At 35.8% G+C, this 21,861-nt stretch overlaps 1 protein-coding gene across 2 annotated transcripts in view; it reads right to left on the bottom strand.

Moving 5' to 3' along the window:
* LOC148942638 (exportin-T-like) overlaps window positions 1-21,861 on the bottom strand; it is a 108,532-nt gene that overhangs the window by 26,550 nt on the left and 60,121 nt on the right. For both annotated transcript variants that reach the window (XM_089102232.1, XM_089102231.1), the window contains exons 8-10: window positions 19,649-19,996; window positions 8,212-8,462; window positions 6,448-6,616 (exon numbers count right to left, since the gene is read on the bottom strand). In XM_089102232.1, the coding sequence (XP_088958358.1) occupies window positions 6,448-6,616; window positions 8,212-8,462; window positions 19,649-19,996 (768 nt within the window). The remainder of the gene's footprint in view (window positions 1-6,447; window positions 6,617-8,211; window positions 8,463-19,648; window positions 19,997-21,861) is intronic.

The following is a 21,861-nucleotide window of genomic DNA, read 5'->3' as shown; positions in this document are numbered from 1 at the left end:
CTCAGCTGTGGCAACAAGATAAAAGATAAAGCCAAAATTCGCAATTTTTGACAATCCAGCTAGGGCTCCTACAGGGGATAGGACAAGGTCATAACAGGGGATGTGACGGAAATCAAATTTTACAAGAGGGAGTAGAGTGGCGCTTTGAACCAATTAGGGGGATCGGGGGATCCGTAAATGTGTTGGCCTCGGGAGATTTGGTGCTGCGAAGGGTTGTTAGTAGTAGTAGTAGTAGTCTTCGTCCATCCTTACATCCATTTTATCCATTTCCTTATGAACCTATTTAGAAGAGAAAAACATTGATGGACTCCGTTGTGAAGCAAACAAAAAAGACTGTAAATCGTTTCAGCAACAGACTTTGTAAGTTATGTAATGCAACAATGATTGCAACAATCTAGAAGATGCTCATTTATTCGAAAATATTGTAAAGATTATTTTATAAGTCATTAAATGTGGTTCATTTATTGTAAGTGACTGTTTTACAGTGCGTCTAAACTTACCATTATGGCAACCATCTGGCCTCGAGCTATTTTTAAATTCTTCAGCTATTATTAAACAAATATCTAGTCAACGTCTTTCAATTTCCAATAGAATGAGTGAGCCCCGTCCGAAACATATTATTTTGCAAAAGAACCACAAAGCATCTCTCTATGATGTTCCAGTGATCAACCAGCGGCAGCCAGGTTCAACACAGCAGCAACAAAAAAAATGGAATTTCTGAACAAGCAATTAATAATTTTTCTAAAAAAAAAAAAAACAATGTAAACTATTTTTACAGGCAATGCATACTTGACCAGGGTTCCAATCTCCATCTGTATCGGATTAATGACACTTCTGACTACTAAGGTCTTTGTGTCGGCCCGAGTAAGTTGCTATAACTGGGTTCGAACTCTGGGTTCCGAAAAAAAACTTGAACCTCCATCTCAATTCAAAGTTTTTAATTCTTGAATAGTTTGCTTATGATGATGATGACGCTCTTTTCCAATGATCATTCTAGTCTAAAGGATTTTTACGTCAACCAAGCGCGAGAAGACTTGTTTGAGCATGAAAGGTCATACTTAAATTCAGGGTCGTATCCGAGGGGTGAGGAGGGTTACCCGGTTTACCCCCCCCCCCATTCTCCTAAGTACTAGGGGATTTTCCCCTATAGCCTTCTTTGAAAAAAAATAATATTCCGACAGTGCTGCAGAGCAACACTACTGCTTTCATAGAGTTTTTTCGCTGTGTGTTAAGAGATCTTTATCTTGGAGACAATAAGAGATAAAAAATCTGCTATAGAGATTCTTTAGCGGCAAGTAAAGGCTCCAAACAAGCTCATCAAATTTCCCGCAACTTTTATAAAAAAAAATCGAAATAATCTTTTAACCTTCTAATTAGTAAAAAAATAAAAAAAAATAAAAACGAAACTGTCTTACCTGCAAAACTAAACTTCTTAGGGATCAAATAATATCTGATCAACATCAATTTACCTAGAACACTAGATTTTCTCTTCATGATTCAAGATGAAAAATCCAGACAAAAAAAATTCAATATCCAGATATCTAGGAAATGATTTTGGAAGTCAATTTCGATATGCAACATTCTAATATTTTTTATATAGAACCTTGGCTATGAAGGCTATGAACCTTGGCAAAACTTGATGGCAAGGAACTAGTAACCCTGTTTGAATTTTTTAAAAGAGGACATGCTACAGCATCTTTGGGAGAGAGATGTCAGACGGGATAGACAGAGAGGGATAGACGGGATCAGGAACTCTTGTCATCAGGAAGCTCAGTAATAAAAGTTGTCAAATCAATAAGAGTAAGTGAACTAAATTCACCTTTTGCGGGTCCATGCCTAATCTAACAGATTCTTTTCACCACAATAAGATCAAAAACTCGTTGGTTTCCAACTATGTTTGATAGGACGTAAGAGTTCTAGCTGATCTTTATGAGGTCTATACTTGATCCATTTCCTTTGAGGAGGGAGAGAGGTTATTATTTGGTAATGAATTTATCTACCAAAACATCCCATCATATTTCAAAAGGACTCGGCGGAGAGTGAGCACGAATTTCCTCTTTTGGCATTATCGGGTCCAAATCCGATCTGAGCCCCCCCCTCGTAGAGCTTGGAGAGGTTCTGTTGTCAGTCTAATTTCTAAGGAGACAGGCAGAATTCATTCATCCAATAAGGTTAGCGGCTACAATTATAGTTTCGAATGCCAACTAGAAGGAATATTTTCTCGTTGATTTTTTCACTTATCTCTGACGTCTTTTTTATCTTTCGGTGACTTTTTCAGTTTATAGAATTTTGTTGATAAATCATAGTTTTTTGTCTTTTTTTATTTTTTAGTGATTCTAATTGACAGACATACATAATAGTTTCTTTTTGAGGTTGTGTTTTCACACTTTCGTTTTTACATTATTATAAATGTTTTTTTTTTCATTTTTTTTTGTGTGACGAGAACTGCAGGTTTAATATTGCTTACTTGTAAAAGCCATTTCAATAACAAAAACTTATTATATCTGCCGTTTATACATAAATAAACACATGTTACTATGTAACACGCAAAAACTAATAATTACACGGACGTAATGCAAAAATATGCACTTGGCGAAAAATACCGACCAAAAAGTACTTAGCATTTCATTTCCAGGAATTTCAAGAATTAGCCATCTCCTGGAACCTACGTACGATTTTTTTTTTAGTTAAGGAGAGAGATCTATCGAGAGTATAATATACAATAACTAAATTTTTCAATAACTATAAGAAAAATACAAGAGGCCAAAAATGTAGAAGCTACAGGGTGGCCGTATCCAAAGCCCTGCTCCATATATAATTGGTCCATGTAAAGCACTGTACATAAATAATATAACAGTAAGATCATGGGTCAGTGATTTTTAGCACTACATCCTCGACGTATACAAAAAGTTCCTCCCATTTAATCTGTCATTAACGGGTCAGTGTCCAATATTAAAGCCAAGTTTCGCGTTCAAGATAAATCTGACTTGTGCTACACGTGAAAAAATCGAATATCGCTTATGTTTATAGTTGTTTAAATGTTCTCCGGAGCACTTGTATCTCGGTCCAGGTTTGTATAATGGTTGAGACAGGGAATGATCGTACTGAATTATATCTATATATAGTGATGTAAAGTATTAATGGTTGAATTAAAACTTAATGACTTACAACAAATGATACAAATTATTCAATTCACCAAGGAGCAGTGATAGCTTACAAATGCTGAAACAAAACTGTAATATAAATTTAGGCAGCTCGCTTACTGATGTTGAAAACAAACGTTGGGAGCTTTTTTTAAGAAAAAAATAACCAATACGTTATTTTATTTTTTATTTTTTCTACCCTTCTTAAAATTAGCCTGACGAGATATAGTAATCTGATCCCAGAAATGGCACATAAAAAAAAAAAAAAAAAAAACAGAACAAAACAATGGTATTCTTTTGGTTTTTATAGAGTTGGTATTAGCCTACTTAGGCTAACTAAAAAAGAAACACTATAAAATTTGGAAAAAAAAACTTTAAAATGGATTTTTTATTATATTATTTATATTTATCTATTATTATTATTATTTTATTTCACTTATTTTCATTTTTGTAAAATTTATCTATTTATTATTCTATATATATATATATTATATATATATATATATATATATATATATATATATATATATATATATATATATATATATATATATATATATATATATATATATATATATATATATATATATATATATATATATATATATATTGATTATCATTATTATTTTGACTTGATCTAATTTAGTAATTATTTTAATCGGTCAGTAGTTACGTGGGCCTTCGTCAGGTTCAAATAGGTTTTTCTTGAGTGCGAAAATGTCGTTTATTTTATATTAATTATTTGCGAATGCAAACATTAAAATAAAAAAGTTGAAAGTTAAAATATCCTAAAATAATTATATCATTCCTAAAAATCCATTTAAATAATTGATCCATTTAAATAGTTAGGCTTAGCATTGTGTATGGTTAAAAAATTCAAGGTAAGCACCTAGTTATCACCTAGCACTTAGACTTAACAAAAGTTACCCTTACATTCTAGCTTATTTCAGAAAAGAGACACCACAATTCATTTAAATACAACAAAGCTTTTTTTACAACAGGGGAGGGGGAGGGGGAAGAGGTTCAAACGTCTTTACTGGGCGTAATTTAGGCTGTAGATCTTTGATTCTCCTAGCCCAAACTACTTCCCATCACGGAAAATTTATATTTCTCATTCATTTCATTCATTTGCAATTATTTTCTTTGCTCATTTCAATACAATTATGATTCTTCTTTTCAACACTTGTCTTAGATTGAATTTATCAATGATTACTTTGTAGTTATCGGAACTGCCAGGTTTTCAAGAATATTCGACCCAATTACAATTTTTTATAAATTTGCTCATTGACTGAAAATTTTACGAAAGTTCCACAATTTGGCTCAAAATGGTCCTAGCTATATCTCGGTATTGAAAAATCTGATTGAATGGGATTTAAACAAGTTTTAAAACGAGGCAAATGCAAAAGTAGGAAGAAATTTAACTTCTCTTTAACCTTTGGTTTCCACTAGTGCGATTTTTTTTAACGCAACGGCTCACGGATAGTGGATGCAGAAAAATCGAAAAAATTTTCACACAGACACGGTTCACTACAGCCGTTGAAGCGCAAAGATAACCAATATTAGCCTAGACTAACTATGGTTAATGAAAAATATAAGTCTCAACTCTTTGGCTCATTTCCCTGAAAATATCCCCCCCCCCCGCCCCCGGGCTCGCTTATTAAAATTTTGTATTAAAAATACCGCGCCCTCATGAGGTTCGTCAATTTTTAATGGAATACTTTTGATAAAGAGTTTTAATTTATCAGTTACTTGCAATTTATTGCTCTGCAAAGTTTTCAGTTCAAAGTAAAGGATGCGATTTTCAACGGCTCAGTAGAAATATTTCAACGCAACCGTTGAACCGTTGTGACGCAGAAACTTGCAGCAAAAAACGGAGAAAATTCGACGGATCACGCAAAAACGGCCGTTTTGTCGTGAAATCGCATCAGTGGGAACCCAGGGTAAGACGCCAATTTGTAGTTGTACATTTGCAGTTATTTCAATTTGCTTATTTCAATCATTTCATTTGCTTGGGTCCATACAATGATACAATGATTATTTAATACTGAGGAGTGGAAGTGGTAATGCCATATTTTATTCTAGAATCTTACACGCAGTCACTTATCAATATTGGGAATTAAACTGTAATAATATAATGAATTAAATCGCAATGAAATGAAATTGAAATAAAGTGACCGAAATGGAAAGTAGAACATTCTGGAATAGATGGGAAAACAGCATATCAGACTTAAAGGAGTTGGGAACTTCACAGGAGGGGAAAAGAGTGAAATTCTGATTAAGGGGGAGGGGGGTTACATCTTGCTCAGATCTATTGGTCTTAGGCGGCTTACTTCTGCTGTTAACAGTAGCAACTATATTTAAATTTTCATATTATTACTATAGTAAATTAGGCTCTGTATTTTTAACCGACAGCAATTATACAGAACTGCAAAGTTAGGTTAAATGAGTGGCAGTTCTTCTTATGCCCCTGAATGATTCGTTTTTTTTTATTATTATTATTGCCCTTGTATTGAAATTTTTCAAAACACATTTCAAAATTTTCGGTTACTATGGGCTAGGGTTCGTTCTTTACTAAGTGCTGTTTCACTATATTTAAACCTCTGAAAAGGGAAGTTGAAACGCAAAAAATATAATATCTTTTATTCAATTCTTCACAAAAATATATTAATTCTACTATATATGTCTTTAAAAATCAGAAAAAAAACAGGGACGCAATTTTATATCTTTTATCCAATCCTGGAGGTTGAGAGTAATTCTTCGCCCTATACCCTTATTGTGTGCAGGAGAATACATTCAACAGCTAACCTTTGGTTCCCACTGGTGAGATTTTTTTTAACGAAAAACGACTCACGGATAGTGGTTGTGGGAAATTCGCAAAAAAGTTCACACAGAAACGGTTCACTACAGCCGTTGAAGCGCGAAGATACTATGTTATATTTAAAAAGCATATGCATAAGAATAGGCTAAATCAAATTCTAGAAGCCAAGAAAAATATTCAAAGGGCTAACCTATAATAGCTTTGACTAACTATGCCTAATGAAAAATATAAGTCTAATCTATAGCATATTAAGTTTCTCATTTACTTGCAATTTATAGTTCTACAATGCTTTCAATTTAAAAAACGGATGCGATTTTCAACGGCTCAGTAGAAATATTTCAACGCAGCCGTTGAACCGTTGTGACGCAGAAACTTGCAGCAAAAAACGGAGGAAATTTGACGGATCACGGAAAAACGGCCGTTTTTTTGTGAAATCGCATTAGTGGGAACCCAGGGTAAGAGTTATAATAATACAGAAAGACTTACATTTTGCTCAGAATTTGCATTTATGATTAGGGTTGCTGCAGTTTCAAATATGTACAACTGATCATCAGGAGAAAGGAAAGATGAAGACGTGGTTTCTGAGGAAGGGTTCAATATGAGCAAATCACTTAACTGTGCTAAAATATCCTCAGTGTAATTTGACAAATGGGGCCTGAAAAAGATTTTTTTTAAATGACTCTGAAAGAGGAGTAAATTAAAATATATTCGGGAGCAATTAAAATATTAAAATAAATTAAATTAAAATTAAAATATTAAATTAAAATAAAGAGGAGTAATTAAAATATACGAATATGAGGATAAAACATGAGGAAAGCCTATAGGCTAAGGATTATGTTCACTGTGTAATTTTTAGAATATTATTTTTCTGCTTTCTTACAATTTTTGTATATCAAAGAAAGAAGAAAGTTGTGATATCATTCCATAAATGACATTTAATTCTATTCATCTGCCGAATTATATTTTTGAAATTTGGCGTAGATGGTTTTTTAGATTGAAAATACGTTGAAAATTGATTAAAATCGTTGGAAAAAGAACCGTTTCTTTATTTTTTTTTTAAATTAAGTTCAGAACGTTCCCCAAGAAAAGGTCTAAGTAATATCCTGATTCTGGCTTGGTGAATGGATAGACCTGCAACTAATGAATCCAGTGATATAAGCATTTTGTTCTTTTTTGTGCAAATTACAGCAGCAAGACCGTCGTAAAACCACTTGTTTCAGAGAGGACATATACCTTAAAGTAGATGGAAGCAAGAACTCAGCATCAGCCTACTAAAAAAAAAAAAAAAAAAAAAAAAAAAAAAAAAAAAAAAAATCAAATTTCTAGTTTTTTTTTTATGGAGCCTTTATCTTGAATTACTTTGTTTGGATTAAGCTAGTAGAAAACTTTGTTAATCGTTGCTTTTGTGTTTGTTTAAAACCAAAACAGGGATTTGGTTCTTAAAAACACTTTTTGATAGTTAACATTTACGCAATAGAATCTTATCTTATGAATCAAAATTTTGGACATCAAATTTTAACAGTCATTTCTGGAAATTTTATTCAAATATTGATTTTTATAGAAATTTTTAACCACTGGACTATTAATATAATTGTACCTGAGCAAGAAGAGGACTGTAGGGTTACATTATAACTATATAATAATTTATTAGGACAAGAGCCAGCGGGAGCCGTGACATAAATAACGTAACACATAAATATTTATATCCAACACAGCATAAAGCTATAACCAAAGACCTGTATAGTTCAGCCCGAGTCTCAGGAAATTCCCCAGTTTACGAATTCCCAATCAGCTGTAGGTTACACTTTTCTAAATTATTCTTCATTGTGGTAGCTTTATGGGTAGAAATCCAGGATTGGGGTTATTATGAAGGAAACGTGTTGAGAAAACAATTCTTACTTCATAACATGCAGAATAGGCCTTCATTAGTGATTAGTATTATTTATTTATTATTATAATTTTTTATTTATTAGTATTAATTAATATTATTTTATTATTTATTAGTACTAATTTTAATTATCAATAAAACATTTGCCAGTCCTTTAAATCTTCTAATTCTTTGCACTCTCATACAAAATGCAAAATGTTTTCCCCCATCTTCCCACACACTGGGCAAAAGGGTACTAGGCACTGGGGCGATAAAATATTTACTATTTCTTTGAAGGATTGCTAGGGAGTATGGCTGCATAATGCGAAGTCAGGTTACATTATTAAATTATTAATAAAAAATTGATTTCATAGAATACTTACTTAACTGTCTTTACAAATCGTGAGAACAGATAGGAGACTCGACTTCTAACTTTCGGAGAGGGGTGACGCATACCTCGTTCATCTAAAAACGTCATCGTTACATTAGGAATATGGTCAGGTTCACACAAGAAAAATCGGTTGTAACGGACAACTGACTCAAAAAATTGTAATTTGACAGCAGGATGCGGATGGGCAAACACACCACATGCAACCATCGTTCTGACCATAACCTGCAATGCACTTGCTTTGGCCTACAAACGAATAGAATGGTTAAAAATCTAAAAACATAAATCCCAAAGGAAAAATAGATGAACGACAGCCCCGAGCAAGATCATAGAAGAAATGGATTGAAAACTTTGGTACTTGTCGGTTAGTGGAAACATACCCAAAAAGTGAAGTTAGCTTAATCCTAAAGAAAAATAACGAAACATGATGTATAATATTTTAAACATGTGCAACATGAATAATAATTTAATAACAAAATTATGGAAACCTAACCTAACTTAAACCCCACCCCTAATGTGCAAATATATATATATATATATATATATATATATATATATATATATATATATATATATATATATATATATATATATATATATATATATATATATATGAAGAACACAGATAGCAGGCCTTGAAAAAAAAACTCAACAGTTTTCTAGAAATTGGCCTCCCTAGCTTTGCTAAGTGCAATCTTAATGACTTTTATCTATCAAAAAGAATGTTTAAGAAGACTTATTTCATTTCAACAGACTACAGCGCCATCTAATTTTGATTTATATAGATGGTGCTGCTAAACTCTAGTTTAGCTTGTTTGTATGGAGGTCACAACTGTTTTTGATGGTGCATTCTTTCAAAGAATTGGCCTCCCTAGATTTACTAAGTGCAATCATGATGACTTTTGCCTATCAAAAAGAATATTTAAGAAGAGTTAATTCATTTCACCTGACTATAGCGCCATTTACATTTGTCAGTATGCGGCTTTTTGGATTACTCAAACGGCCACCAGAGGACTCCTTGATTTTGGTGCTAAAAAAAAAGCGTAGACGGTGTGGAAAGAAAGGCGGGCGGCGAAACAGACAGACGCTCATACCCGTTCATGTTACTGAGGAACGTCTTTCTGACCGGAGGACGGCTGTATGTGAACCAAGGACTCTTGTGAAAATAAGATGTTTGCAAAGGTACGAAATTCCTCCCACTCTTTCTCCATCACAGCTGCAGCCAATCTTACCGTGTTCCTCTGATGAACGTCCCCCGCTATTACGTCCTGAACAGTTATCAGCGCAGGCAAAGCTTCCGAATTTCATTCTGTGTAATGCCCGATCCTTAACAAATAAAGTTGACGAGATGGAGATACTACCGAGAGAAGTGAGTGTTCCTATTGCCGCAGTTACCGAATGATGGGATATCACTGATGAAATGGGTAGAATAAAAGGCTACACTAGCTATTTCAACACTCGCCGTGATAGAGGCTTGAGTAGAAAAGGTGGTGGCGTTGGTATCTATATTCGTAATGACATTTCATCTAAGCTGTTAAATATACCAACCGATTCGTGTCACGAAGTTGTCTGGGTAGAGTGCAAGCCATTCAAACTATCAAAAAAGTTCTCATGTTTGATAATTGCATCTGTGTATTACCCAGAGAGTGCAAAAAATAGGAAAGAGCTTATCAGCTATTTACAGACCTACATCGATAAACTTCGTCGTGCCCATGCCTATCCTGGCTTCATAATAGCTGGCGATTTTAACCAGACAAACAGACAATGGGTATCTAGTGTCCTTGATCTGAAGCAGGTAGTTACCATTGCTACGCACCAGAGTGGCAGTACTCTAGACATAATTTTTACAAGCATGAGAGACAATTATTACTCCCCTCGGTTGCTAGGTCCTCTCCAGAGTTCAGATCATTATGTAATTCTCTGGCAAACCAAAAATAACCAACCGAAGCCAAAGAGAACCAAAGTGACTATTCGTCCGCTTAACTCTCAATCAATCTGCGATTTCGGTCGGTGGATCGGGACTTACAGCTTCGACGACCTGTGTTCTATAGTAAACCTGAATAGCAAAGTTCAGCAATTTAACTCTCTTCTGTTAGAGATGTTTCAAAAGTTTTTTCCCGCAAAAGTTGTAGTGGTAAGTGAGTCCGATAATCCATGGATCACAAGTGACCTCTAGCAAATGATCAAGATGAGGTGCAAGCTGCACAGTTCCGGACAAATAGCCGCGGCGGCGAAACTTAGAAATCGAATCGTGGCCGTCAATCGTTTCAAGCGAAGAAATTATGTTCGGGAAAAGGTAGTACCCCTTCTCCAAAGTAGCAGTCGGAAGTGGCATTCCACAGTGAAACATATGACTGGCAAGTCAGTTAACAGTGAGCTAAAAATACCCAAGCCTGACGGATCTCAAATGAGCGCATCAGAGTTAAACGAGTTCTTTGCTGGCATTTGTACCACCTATCCCTCAATTACAGAGGCCGAATTGGTTGATCTCTTAGTCCATTGTGAAACCGACGAAATAAAACAGTTTACCGAATTTGCTGTTTTTAAAGAAGTTAAAAAACTAAAACCGAATTGCTCTTCCTACCCTGGTGAGTTGCCGGTCAAACTTATTCGCGAATATGCCTTGTTTTTAGCCAAACCATTGGCATCGATCATCAATCAGTGCTTCAGTGAACAAACCTTTCCCGATGCTTGGAAGCGAGCCTATGTTCGCGTAATACCCAAAGTTAAAGGACCAAGACATGTGATCAGTTAAGACCTATTTCGATCACACCGAACTTTGCTAAAGTTGCAGAATCTTTCATATATCGTGAACTTCTCACGGACATTTCACCGTCACTTGACCCCTTCCAGTATGGTTGCTTGAAGGGATGCAGCACGTCTGTTTATTTAGTACGGCTTTATCACCTAGTAGTTGAATGGTTAGAGTTTGGAAGCTCGTTTGTAGATTTACTTCTTGTAGACTACCGAAAGGCATTTGATTTGATTAAGCACCCTCTTGCCGCCCAGAATCTCAAGTCAATGGGTGCCCGTAAGCACATCCTCCAATTGGTAGTTGATTTCTTACGTCACAGGTATCAAAAAGTGTACGCCCTTTTTCCCGGTGATATTGAATCGGAATGGGTGGAAATTACATGTGGCGCCCCACAAGGAACCAAATTAGCAGCTCTTCTTTTCCTGGCTGTTATCAACTATGTACTTTCTGACTTTGACGATCGTTTTAAATTCTTCGATGATTTGTCTGCGCTTCTTAAATACCACGTAAAGGATTCGCCAGCTGTAGCCCAGTTCGACCCAAATTTTTTCGATCAGTTTAAATCACAGTGTACTGCGAATGGTCTTCAAATTAAGGAGAATAAAACACATGTTTTGAGGTTAATCCCACTTAAACATGATTTTACCTACCCCGCGACTTTGTCACTTCTGCTTCGTTCGTGAACTTCTTGTGTGTCACCTTTAGTGTGGACTGTTTTTTCTTTCTTCATGTACAAGAGATGGTTAAGAAGGAACATTATGCTATGCGGACACTGGTGGCGATGCGCCTCCTAGGTTTTCCAGTATATCAGCTGAAAACAGCGTACCTCACTTTTATTCGACCCATCCTTGAATATGCGTGTCCTGTCTGGGGCCCACAAGTTCATCACATAGATTACTTAAGTGATGATTTGGAGGGGATCCAGAAACGAGCTGTAAAGATCATTCTTTGCGACAAATATGTAGATTACAGCTCCGCTCTGAAGTCACTTGAAATACCAACCCTTCACGATCGCCGTTTTCAGCTGATGATTCGTTTTGGCCAGTTTTTATTGTCTAGTCCTGTACTTAGGACAATATTACCACCTAAAATGCAAGTCCACGCAAATACCAGAAGCAAAAGCAAACTTATGCCCGTCTCGTGCCGCACAATAAGACTTAGTAACTCCTTTGTTCCGTTTTTTACAAGTGCTTTTAATAAAATGAAGAGAAGTGTTTTCATGTAAAAAAGTTTTCATGTAAAAAACAGTGCCGTTTAGTGCATTTTTTTTAATGTGTCCATGAAAGCTGTTTTTATTAAAATGATTCTGATTCTGTTTCCGTTCCTAACACTGTTTTGGGATGTCCTAAACTGTGATTCAAGTGCACGTCCAGGACTTTGGTTCGGAGGGGGGGGGTATACAATAAACTTCAGAACACACATAAAAAGTTTGTTTGTATGAACTTTTGTTACTTTTTAACGAGTCGGAGAAAAATTTCAGGAGGGGGGGGGGGGGTCAAACCCAGTAACCCCACCCCTGGATAAGGCCTTGCTGTGATTAATACTTATTAGCAGAGAAAAATAAAGGTTCAAAGTCCGAAAAACTTCTTTTTTATTAAGGGTTGCTAATCCTTGGCTTTTCAGTCCAAAATCACATCAACGATACATTTCACCTTGAGTGTTTATTAATTTACTAAAACAAGACTGCACTACACTCGGGATTTATTGCAAAGGTTTAGGCTAATTAAACACCATCTATACAGCAAAATTTTTCCTCGCCACTGGCAGGGCACTGAAACATTATAGAGGTGTTAATAGGCTCATTTGAGAGGAAACTGCTATAATCTAGTGTCTTTTGTAAGTATTAAAACATACTAAAAAATAGAGTACAACTGTATCTAACTGACAAAAACTGTATCTTCAAATACCTAAAGATATAACATAAGAATCTGTTGACAAGGGATATGACATAATATAAAATGATATTATAAAGAAAGGCACACGTATCTTTTGAAAATTTGTTTCTCTGTGATATGATGTCATACCCAAGGAACGCTGCTACTTAATTCCCTGTTGTTCGTTCTTTACTAGATCCAGCTAGTCTTTCCTTTGTGTGATTAAATAAAAGAAACAAGTTTTTTTAACTGAAAGTAAGGAGCGACATTAAAACTTAAAACGAACAGAAATTATTCCGTATATGGAAGAGGCTGTGCCCTCCTCAACGCCTCGCTCTTTACGCTAAAGTTTTTTATTGTTTTAAAAAATAAAGTTTTGAGACAGAGTCAAACTTTAGCGTAAAGAGCGAGGCGTTGAGGAGGGGAAAGCCTCTTCGATATACTAGATCCAGCTAGTCTTTCCTTTGTGTGATATGACATCATTATTGTCTAAACGTTATTATTGTGGGTGCAGCGATAGCTAAAACCTAGTGAAGGACGAGCAATATAATGACGTTGTTCGTGTGTTATATTATCGTGCATAGAAAAATACAGTATTTGTCAAATTTTCTTAAACAAAAAATAGTAAAAAGCTAGTGCAAAACTATCTAGATTGAGGTTGGAGCAAATTGTGTTCAGCTTACTGGAAGAATTCTCGGTACTAATGAAAAAAGGTATTTGTTTCACCATCATGGAAGCTACTCACTGAAATTGTTTGTAACAACACAATTCTAACAAATAACAACAAACATGTTACAATTGAAGAAAATAATTAGTTTTGCTGCTCCAGGAGCGGCTGTGGCTCTTATAATGTGGTGGGTAAACAAAAACTTCGAAATCAAAATTACGAAAAAGGATAAGAAAACCCCTGACACAGAAAAAGTGGCAAACCGTGAGAGCTGTGCTGAAACACACACGAAAAACATAATACACAAAGAAAAGGTAGTCGCCACCTATCCAGGGATCTGGACAGAAGAAAAGATGGATCTTCAAGAGATTTATGAAGAAAAAGAAAGCCCCGACAGAGAAAAATTGACTATTCCACAAAAAGAAAAGATAGTCGCCACCTATCCAGGGATCTGGAAAAGAGAAAAGATGGATCCTCAAGAGATTTGTGAAGAAAAAGAAAGCCCCGACAGAGAAAAATTGACTATTCCACAAAAAGAAAAGATAGTCGCCACCTATCCAGGGATCTCGACAAAAGAAAAGATGGATCCTCAAAGTAGTTGCGAAGAAAAAAAAATCTTGGACACAGAAAAAGAAACCAGCCCTAATAGCAGTAAAAACGGATATGAGGTTGGTACAACAGCACATCTTCAGAGAGCACCTCCAGATAAAAATAGGATAGAGGCTAGTATGGTACCTCTTCAAATAAAAGAAAAACAGCGAGAAAGGACGAGACAGCCTCAAACGCCACGTCAAGTAACAGCTGCTTTAGGATTAAAACATGTTGTTTTATACGACTTTGATCCAAATAATTTTAGGATTCGGCAAAAAAGCCTAAAAGGCGATTTAGTCCAAATGTTCAACAAATTGTTTATTGGTAATCGAGTCTCATTAATAGACATTGAGTCTGCAATTCGATTGCCATGCAAGCGTGGTATTCCTCCTATTTTAATAAGATTTGAATCTCATCATCTCTGCAAAACCATACTGGAGTCAAATCGTATCCTCATGCGGTACAACTTGAGGGCTGAGCCCGATCGCAGGGAAAGGAATAACTTAGTTTAGAGTATTATAAAACTTAGTTTAGTTTACAGTTTTAGTTTAGTTTAGAATATTAGCTTAGAGTTTTAGTTTAGAGTATTAGTTTAGAGGTCTAGTTTAGTGTATTAGTTTAGGGCATTAGTTTAGATTTCTAGTTTAGAGTTTTAATTTAGTTTAGAATTTAATTTAGCTTAGTTTTAGTTTAGAGTATTAGTTCATTAGTTTAGAGTTTTAGTTTAGTTTAGAGTATTAGTTCAGAGTTTTAGTTTAGAGTTTTGGTTTAGATTTTTAGTTTAGAGTTTTAGTTTAGAGTTTTAGTTTAGTTTAGAGCATTAGTTTAGAGTTTTAGTTTAGTTTTAGAGTATTATTTTAGAGTTTTAGTTTAGTTTAGAGTATTAGTTTAGAGGTCTAGTTTAGTGTATTAGTTTAGGGCATTAGTTTAGAGTTTTAATTTAGTTTAGAATTTAATTTAGCTTAGTTTTAGTTAGAGTATTAGTTCATTAGTTTAGAGTTTCAGTTTAGTTTAGAGTATTAGTTCAGAGTTTTAGTTTAGAGTTTTGGTTTATAGTTTTAGTTTAGATTTTTAGTTTAGAGTTTTAGTTTAGTTTAGAGTATTAGTTTAGAGTTTTAGTTTAGTTTAGAGTATTAGTTTAGAGTTTTAGCTTAGAGTTTTAGTTTAGAGTTTTAGTTTAGTTTAGAGTATTAGTTTAGAGTTTTAGTTTAGTTTTAGAGTATTAGTTTAGAGTTTTAGTTTAGTTTAGAGTATTAGTTTAGAGGTCTAGTTTAGTGTATTAGTTTAGGGCATTAGTTTAGATTTCTAGTTTAGAGTTTTAATTTAGTTTAGAATTTAATTTAGCTTAGTTTTAGTTTAGAGTATTAGTTCATTAGTTTAGAGTTTTAGTTTAGTTTAGAGTATTAGTTTAGAGTTTTGGTTTAGATTTTTAGTTTAGAGTTTTAGTTTAGTTTAGAGTGTTAGTTTAGAGTTTTAGTTTAGTTTAGAGTATTAGTTTAGAGTTTTAGCTTAGAGTTTTAGTTTAGAGTTTTAGTTTAGAGTTTTAATTTAGTTTAGAGCATTAGTTTAGAGTTTTAGTTTAGTTTAGCTTAGAGTTTTAGTTTAGTTTAGACTTTTAGTTTAGAGTACTAGTTCATTAGTTTAGAGTTTTAGTTTAGATTTTGAGTTTAGAGTATTAGTTAGGAGTTTTAGTAACACCCGCCCAGACACACAGGCTTAGAGAGTGAGACAGGCAAAAACGCATACAAACACATAGGACAAGCAAAGACCAACTGTGCTGCCCCCAGTGGTACTCTATGGCTGCTTATCGACTCCGTTTTAGTTTAGATTTTTAGTTTGGACTATTAGTTTAGTTTTAGTTTAGAATATTAGTTTTAATATTCTAAACTAATTAGTTTAGTTATAGATAGATGGCTCTCGCGCCGTTGAGGCTGCAAGTCATTCTATCCTAGTTTAACCTGTTCAGTGCCTTGAAATACTCCTCCCTTTGCGATGAAAGTGGTATTAATCAAAACTGTATTAATAGTGCTATTCTTTGTGACTGAGGCTGCTGCTGAAAACTGGATTGATCAATGCAAAAAAGTTACTTTCATTTCTTTTGCTGTTTTGGCACCATCTGTCATAGCCACACTCGTCACACTAAGAATTTATAAAAATATAGATGACGTTCCTTTCGTTCGCAAGCGAACAAGAAGAGGACGCAGAGGTGGCAGAAAGAAATTTAAGATTGAAGTGTTAGTCATCTACGGACGATTGGCCAGCCAAACCCTAAGCGTGAGAGTTGTTTAGTCTCAATCCCGCGCGTGAGCCTACCGCCCCGGCTGATTCCTGACAACAATGCTCCTACCAATGATTTCAGGTCTGATTGTCCTCCAGTATTATCGCCGCAGGTTCTCTCTTGTAAACACCAACTTCCAAACTTCCTTCTGAGCAACGTCCGCTCACTAACGAATAAAGTGGATGAGTTAGATGTCATTCTACGTCAGAATAACATCCACATCGCCGCAATTACAGAAAAACATGGCAGCTCGACGAAACAAGTGGAAGGATGGCTGGTTACAAGGTTTTCTTGAACACTAGAACAAACAGGATTGGCGGAGGTGTTGCCCTGTATGTACGCGATGATATCCCCTGCAAATATTTAGATAATTTCAATGACCCTAACCATGAAGCGATCTGGACATTATGCAAGCCAAAACATTTACCACGAGATGTCTCTTGCATCATTATCGCAAGCATCTACTATCCTGAAAGCGCCAAGAACAGACGGATGTTGGTATCCTACCTTCAATCTACGTTAGACACATTACGTCAGCGGTATATTCGCCTGGGCTTTATAATAGCTGGCGACTTCAACCAAACAAAGAAACAATGGCTTGCTAATACACTGGGTATGTCACAAGTGGTCAAGATACCCACCCATGTGACCGGGAGCACCCTTGACCTTATTCTTACAAACCTTGCTCCATATTACAAGGACGTGTCTTCGAACGGGCCATTGGGCAAATCGGACCATCACACTCTGCTGATGAAGGCAAAAAGTGAAATCAGGAAGCTTAAGAAAATAAAAGTACTCCGGAGACCTATCACGAAGTCTGCTATTAATACGCACGGACTGTGGGTCGGTACTCACTGCTTCAGCGAAGTATACAATGCAAGCGATGTCAACAGGAAAGCAGAAATATTTCAGTCCCTACTCTATGACAAATACTTGGAAGTTTTCCTGGAAATTAAATTCGTCGTGAGTAAATCTGACAAGCCCTAGATCATTCCAAAAATAAAACAGCTGATACGCTTAAAAAATACCGTAAGGCAGTCCAGTGGTGACACAACGTCGTTGCGACTATTAAGAAACAAAATAGTTAGCCTTTGTCGCGAGGCAAGACAGTTCTTCGCAAAATCCCTTTTGGACCCTGAAATAAAAAAGGATCCCCGTAAATGGCACCGTCTAATAAGGCAGATTGCTGGAAAAACAGTATCATCCAATATCCGTATTCTGAACGATGATGGGTCACTCGTGAGTGCAAATGACGTCAACAATTACTTAACTGAAATTTGTACATCCTTTCCTGCCCCAACTAACACTGAAATAGAGAATCTACTGTCAATATGCCCTGACGAAGGTGAAATCGAAATAGTTGAGCATCAAGTTTTCAAAGAGCTGAACGAGTTGCGTCCATCCAGTAGCTCTTTTCCTGAAGAGCTGCCTATAAGGTTAATACGGGAGTTCTCTCTTTTCCTGGCCAAGCCGCTTGGACACATCATCAGAGAATGTTTTACCCAGTCAACTTTCCCGTCGTGCTGGAAACGTGCATTGTGCGTGTTATACCGAAGACTAAAACACCCAAATCTTGCAACGAGTTACGACCGATATCAATCACATTTACCTTTGCAAAAGTCACCGAGTCATTCATCCTGCCTGAATTGCTCAAACAAACGCGGGAAAACATAGACCGTTACCAGTATGGCGGCATCAAAGGTTGCAATACCTCGATATACCTCGTGCGCCTAGTTGACATTATCTTTAAGTGGCTTGACAAGGGCAGTACCTTCATCGACCTAGGTCTAGCCGATTTCAGGAAGGCATTTGACCTGATTTGTCAACTTACGGCAGCAAAAAATATGCGAGCAATGGGCGCACAGAAGCGGTCTCTTGCATTAGTGATGAGCTTCCTTCAGGACAGAATGCAGTGTGTATTTCCATTGTTTGAAGGAGACTTGATCTCATACTGGTCTAAACTTACCTGTGAAGCCCCTCAGGGTACAAGACTTGCTGGTTTCATATTTATCTCCCTCACCAACTTCCTCCTTCAGAATTTCGAAGAGCGACTCAAATTCGTCGACGATTTATCATTTGTCCTCAAATACCTCGTGAGAGAAGGTGTAATCGAACGTCAGTTCAGCGAGACCCTTCTGGCATCCTTCTCTGATGACTCTGAACGTTACAAGCTGACACTGAATGCAGATAAATCAATGATCCTCAGGTTTTGCCCCTTAAAACATGATCTGGAATTCCCGCAAGTCCCTTTCTCTGTTGTTCTTTCTGCAAAAATCCTCAGAGTCACATTATCGATGGACTGCAGATTCACCGAACACGTGGAGAAGGTTATTAAGGTTGGCAATGCATCACTTCAGACCCTAGTCCTGATGCGCAGGTTTGGCTGTGACACTCAAAGCCTAAAAAATGCCTATATTACGTATGTGAGACCTCTACTCGAATACGCCGTCGCTGTCTGGGGACCTTTTGTCCAGAGCACCCACTACCTTTGCGATGACCTTGAATCTTTGCAGAAACGAGCTGTTAACATAATCGTTGGTAACAGAAGTGACGACTACAACAAACTCTTGCAAGAACCGAACCTTGAATCTCTCAGCGACAGACGATTATCACTGATCATGTCCCTCGGAAAGTCACTGCTATCTTCGCCCCATCACAGACTGATCCTCCCACCCGATGCTCCTGTTAACCAAAGAACCAGATCCCACTCAAAGCTACAACCCCTGGTCTGCAGGACCAACCGCTACAAAAACATGTTTGTCCCCTTTTTCGTAGAAGCATACAACAAGAATTAGTGTTATTTGAATTCACGTGTTAGTGTTCTTATAGTGTTATTTGTAATTTTTTTTTTTCATATTGTTGTAAAGACGACATAAATTAGCCATGGCTACGCTGTTCGATCTTAATAAACCTATGTCTATGTCTATTTTTGTTTAGAGTTTTAGTTTAGAATCTTAGTTTAGAGTTTTAGCTTATAGTTTAAATTTAGAGTTTCAGTTTAGAGTTCTAGCTTTTTAGTGTAGATTTTTAGTTTAAGAGTTTTAGTTTAGATTTTTAAGTTTAGTTTTAGTTTAGTGTTCTAAAGAGAATGTAGTGTTACCACACTATCTTATTTTTTTTCTAATCCAAAACACAAATAAGTAGAAATTTAAAGACTTCTAGTCAGAGGAACTAAGTCGAAGTACTATTGATACTTGCCGTTCGAGAAAATTAAGGAAGTATTTTTATTTTTTTTTGATAAGAATGCCTTAGTATAATGAAACATACCATGTCAGAAGCAAAATGATTGCCTTGAGATGAAGGAATAGCTTCTCCTAATTCATGAAGACAAGTGATAGCAAGCTCTACATCTTGGAACTTGAAACTCTGCCAATTCGTCAACGTTCTAGTTACAAGCTGCTGAGTTTGACTCAAAATAAGATCCTTGTCCAAAGAGGCAATATTATCATACAGGTTTTTCAATTGTTTTCTGAATTCTAAGAACTGAGCTTCTTCGTCACCATCATTATCAAAATTGTACGATTCGTCATACTTCATCTTTTCAAAATTGATTGAGATTAGTGATTCGAGATACTGGCGATCCACAGACGACAGAAGAGCTTTCTGCTTTAGTATCTATAAAATTAAACTGCTTATAGATTTATCATCGTACTATATTTTAAGTTTTAAGCAAAGAGTAACAGGTTGAAAAGTCATTATGAAGCGCATAGAGACGCAACGAATAAGCAGGGCTGCTAACAACATATAGAATGAAAAACTACTCTCAATAACTACAGTTTTTTTTCAAACTTGTTTTAAATTGTACTAGAAAACAAAAAATAAAATTTTGAGACACTATTTTAAATGAAGAAGAGGCGCACAAAACAGATTTAGCTTTGCAAACAAAGACATAAAATTGACCTAAGTTATAAAAGTATCAATGAAAAAAGTCGGTGAGTTGAAGAAAGCGAGTTAAAAAGTCAAGTTATGTATAGCGCTCAATATTCCTAGATTCTTGAGAAAAAAAAGTTTCGTACTTTTGGTCCATTCTTAAAATGAATTTAATCTTTTTATTTCATTAGTTGTTTTCAATTATACAAGCATTGGAAAGGGTTACAAAATGGCTCAACAGATGCAACACATGCAACACAGACGCAACACATGCAACAAATAGACAAACCAAAAAGTCGGTGATTTGGAGAAAACCACACGAAAATCATAATGTAGTCGTGTATTATCACTGGAAACAACCCACGGTGACATCTACAACTGATAATCCTAAATGCCCAGAGCTAGAGTACGGAGTTGTTTCAGATTAAATATATCAGGAATAAAATTATTGTAATCAATGTAATCGGAATCCAGCACCACATTACAGAAAGCCTAGACAAACACAAGTTCAAGGACAATTCATTACAAACAAACATAACAACCAAATTACCAACAACAACACCCAAAAAAGATTACTCCCCAAAGAGTATTCTTAAGACGAGGGAGGAGGCTGCAATAATATTTCTAATAGAGGAGTGAGTGAAGGTACAAAATCATTGTCACAGAAGTGCTACGGTTTTAAGGAAAGCTTTAAAAAATTGTACGATTTGTACAATTCAATTCTTTTGGGAGGGAAGACCAGATCTGGGAGCCAAAAACCCCACTCGCCCCGTATTGGCAAACTGAAACAAGCTACTTATCGGTGCTGAAATCGGACATCGGCAATATTAGTATTACAGCAATACTTTTTATTTCAATATCTGTAAAATAAATTTTTAGTTCAAGAATATATAATCAAGTCGTTACTGCAATTATTTATAAGCAAATTTTTTAATTCTGATTCTCAATATTCAAATACCCTTGTTTGATTTTCACGAATACCCTAGGCTGCTACTGACAACCGTGCTCTCTCAGCCTGTTGTATCAGTCAGATCACAATATCATTTTTGAGAAGCCAAAATTCGGCCTTCCAGCAGTACACAAAATGAAGATAATGAATCGACTCATGTTTAAAGTAGCCTTTTTGTTTTTTCGAACAAAGGATTTTGGGGCGTTTGACTTCGATGAGATTTGTTCCGTTGCGAATATCAATCTGAAGATTGAGACTCTAAACTTCCATCTGTCAAGTAAATATCACGAACACTATAAAATCATTCACGGTCAAATCATTCAAATCACGATAAAATCATTCAAGCGATGACTGTGGAATCGCATAGTCAGAAGAACCGAGCAACACACAAACGTTAAGTTCCTAAAAAAAAGTCACCTCTACTCAAAGGTGAAACATCCCAGAAATAAAACGTTCTGAAATAAGAGATCTGACTGGTAATCGTGGAAGATTTTGCGTTACGACACAGAATAATGATGGTACGTTAATAATATTAACTGAAGTTAGCTGCTTCTTTGCAGTTATACCATCTATTCGCATGTCCTTCGCAGAATCAGAGATCAATACCTTCGTTGCTGAAATCACCTGGGAAACAGTTAATTAACTGTTTGAGTTTACAGTA

Source organism: Artemia sp. Qi Xiang Cuo, chromosome 16 (genome assembly GCF_049724085.1).
Source record: "Artemia sp. Qi Xiang Cuo chromosome 16, ASM4972408v1, whole genome shotgun sequence".
Classification (NCBI taxonomy): Eukaryota; Metazoa; Arthropoda; class Branchiopoda; order Anostraca; family Artemiidae; genus Artemia; species Artemia sp. Qi Xiang Cuo.
This window is presented reverse-complemented; position numbering and strand designations above follow the sequence as displayed.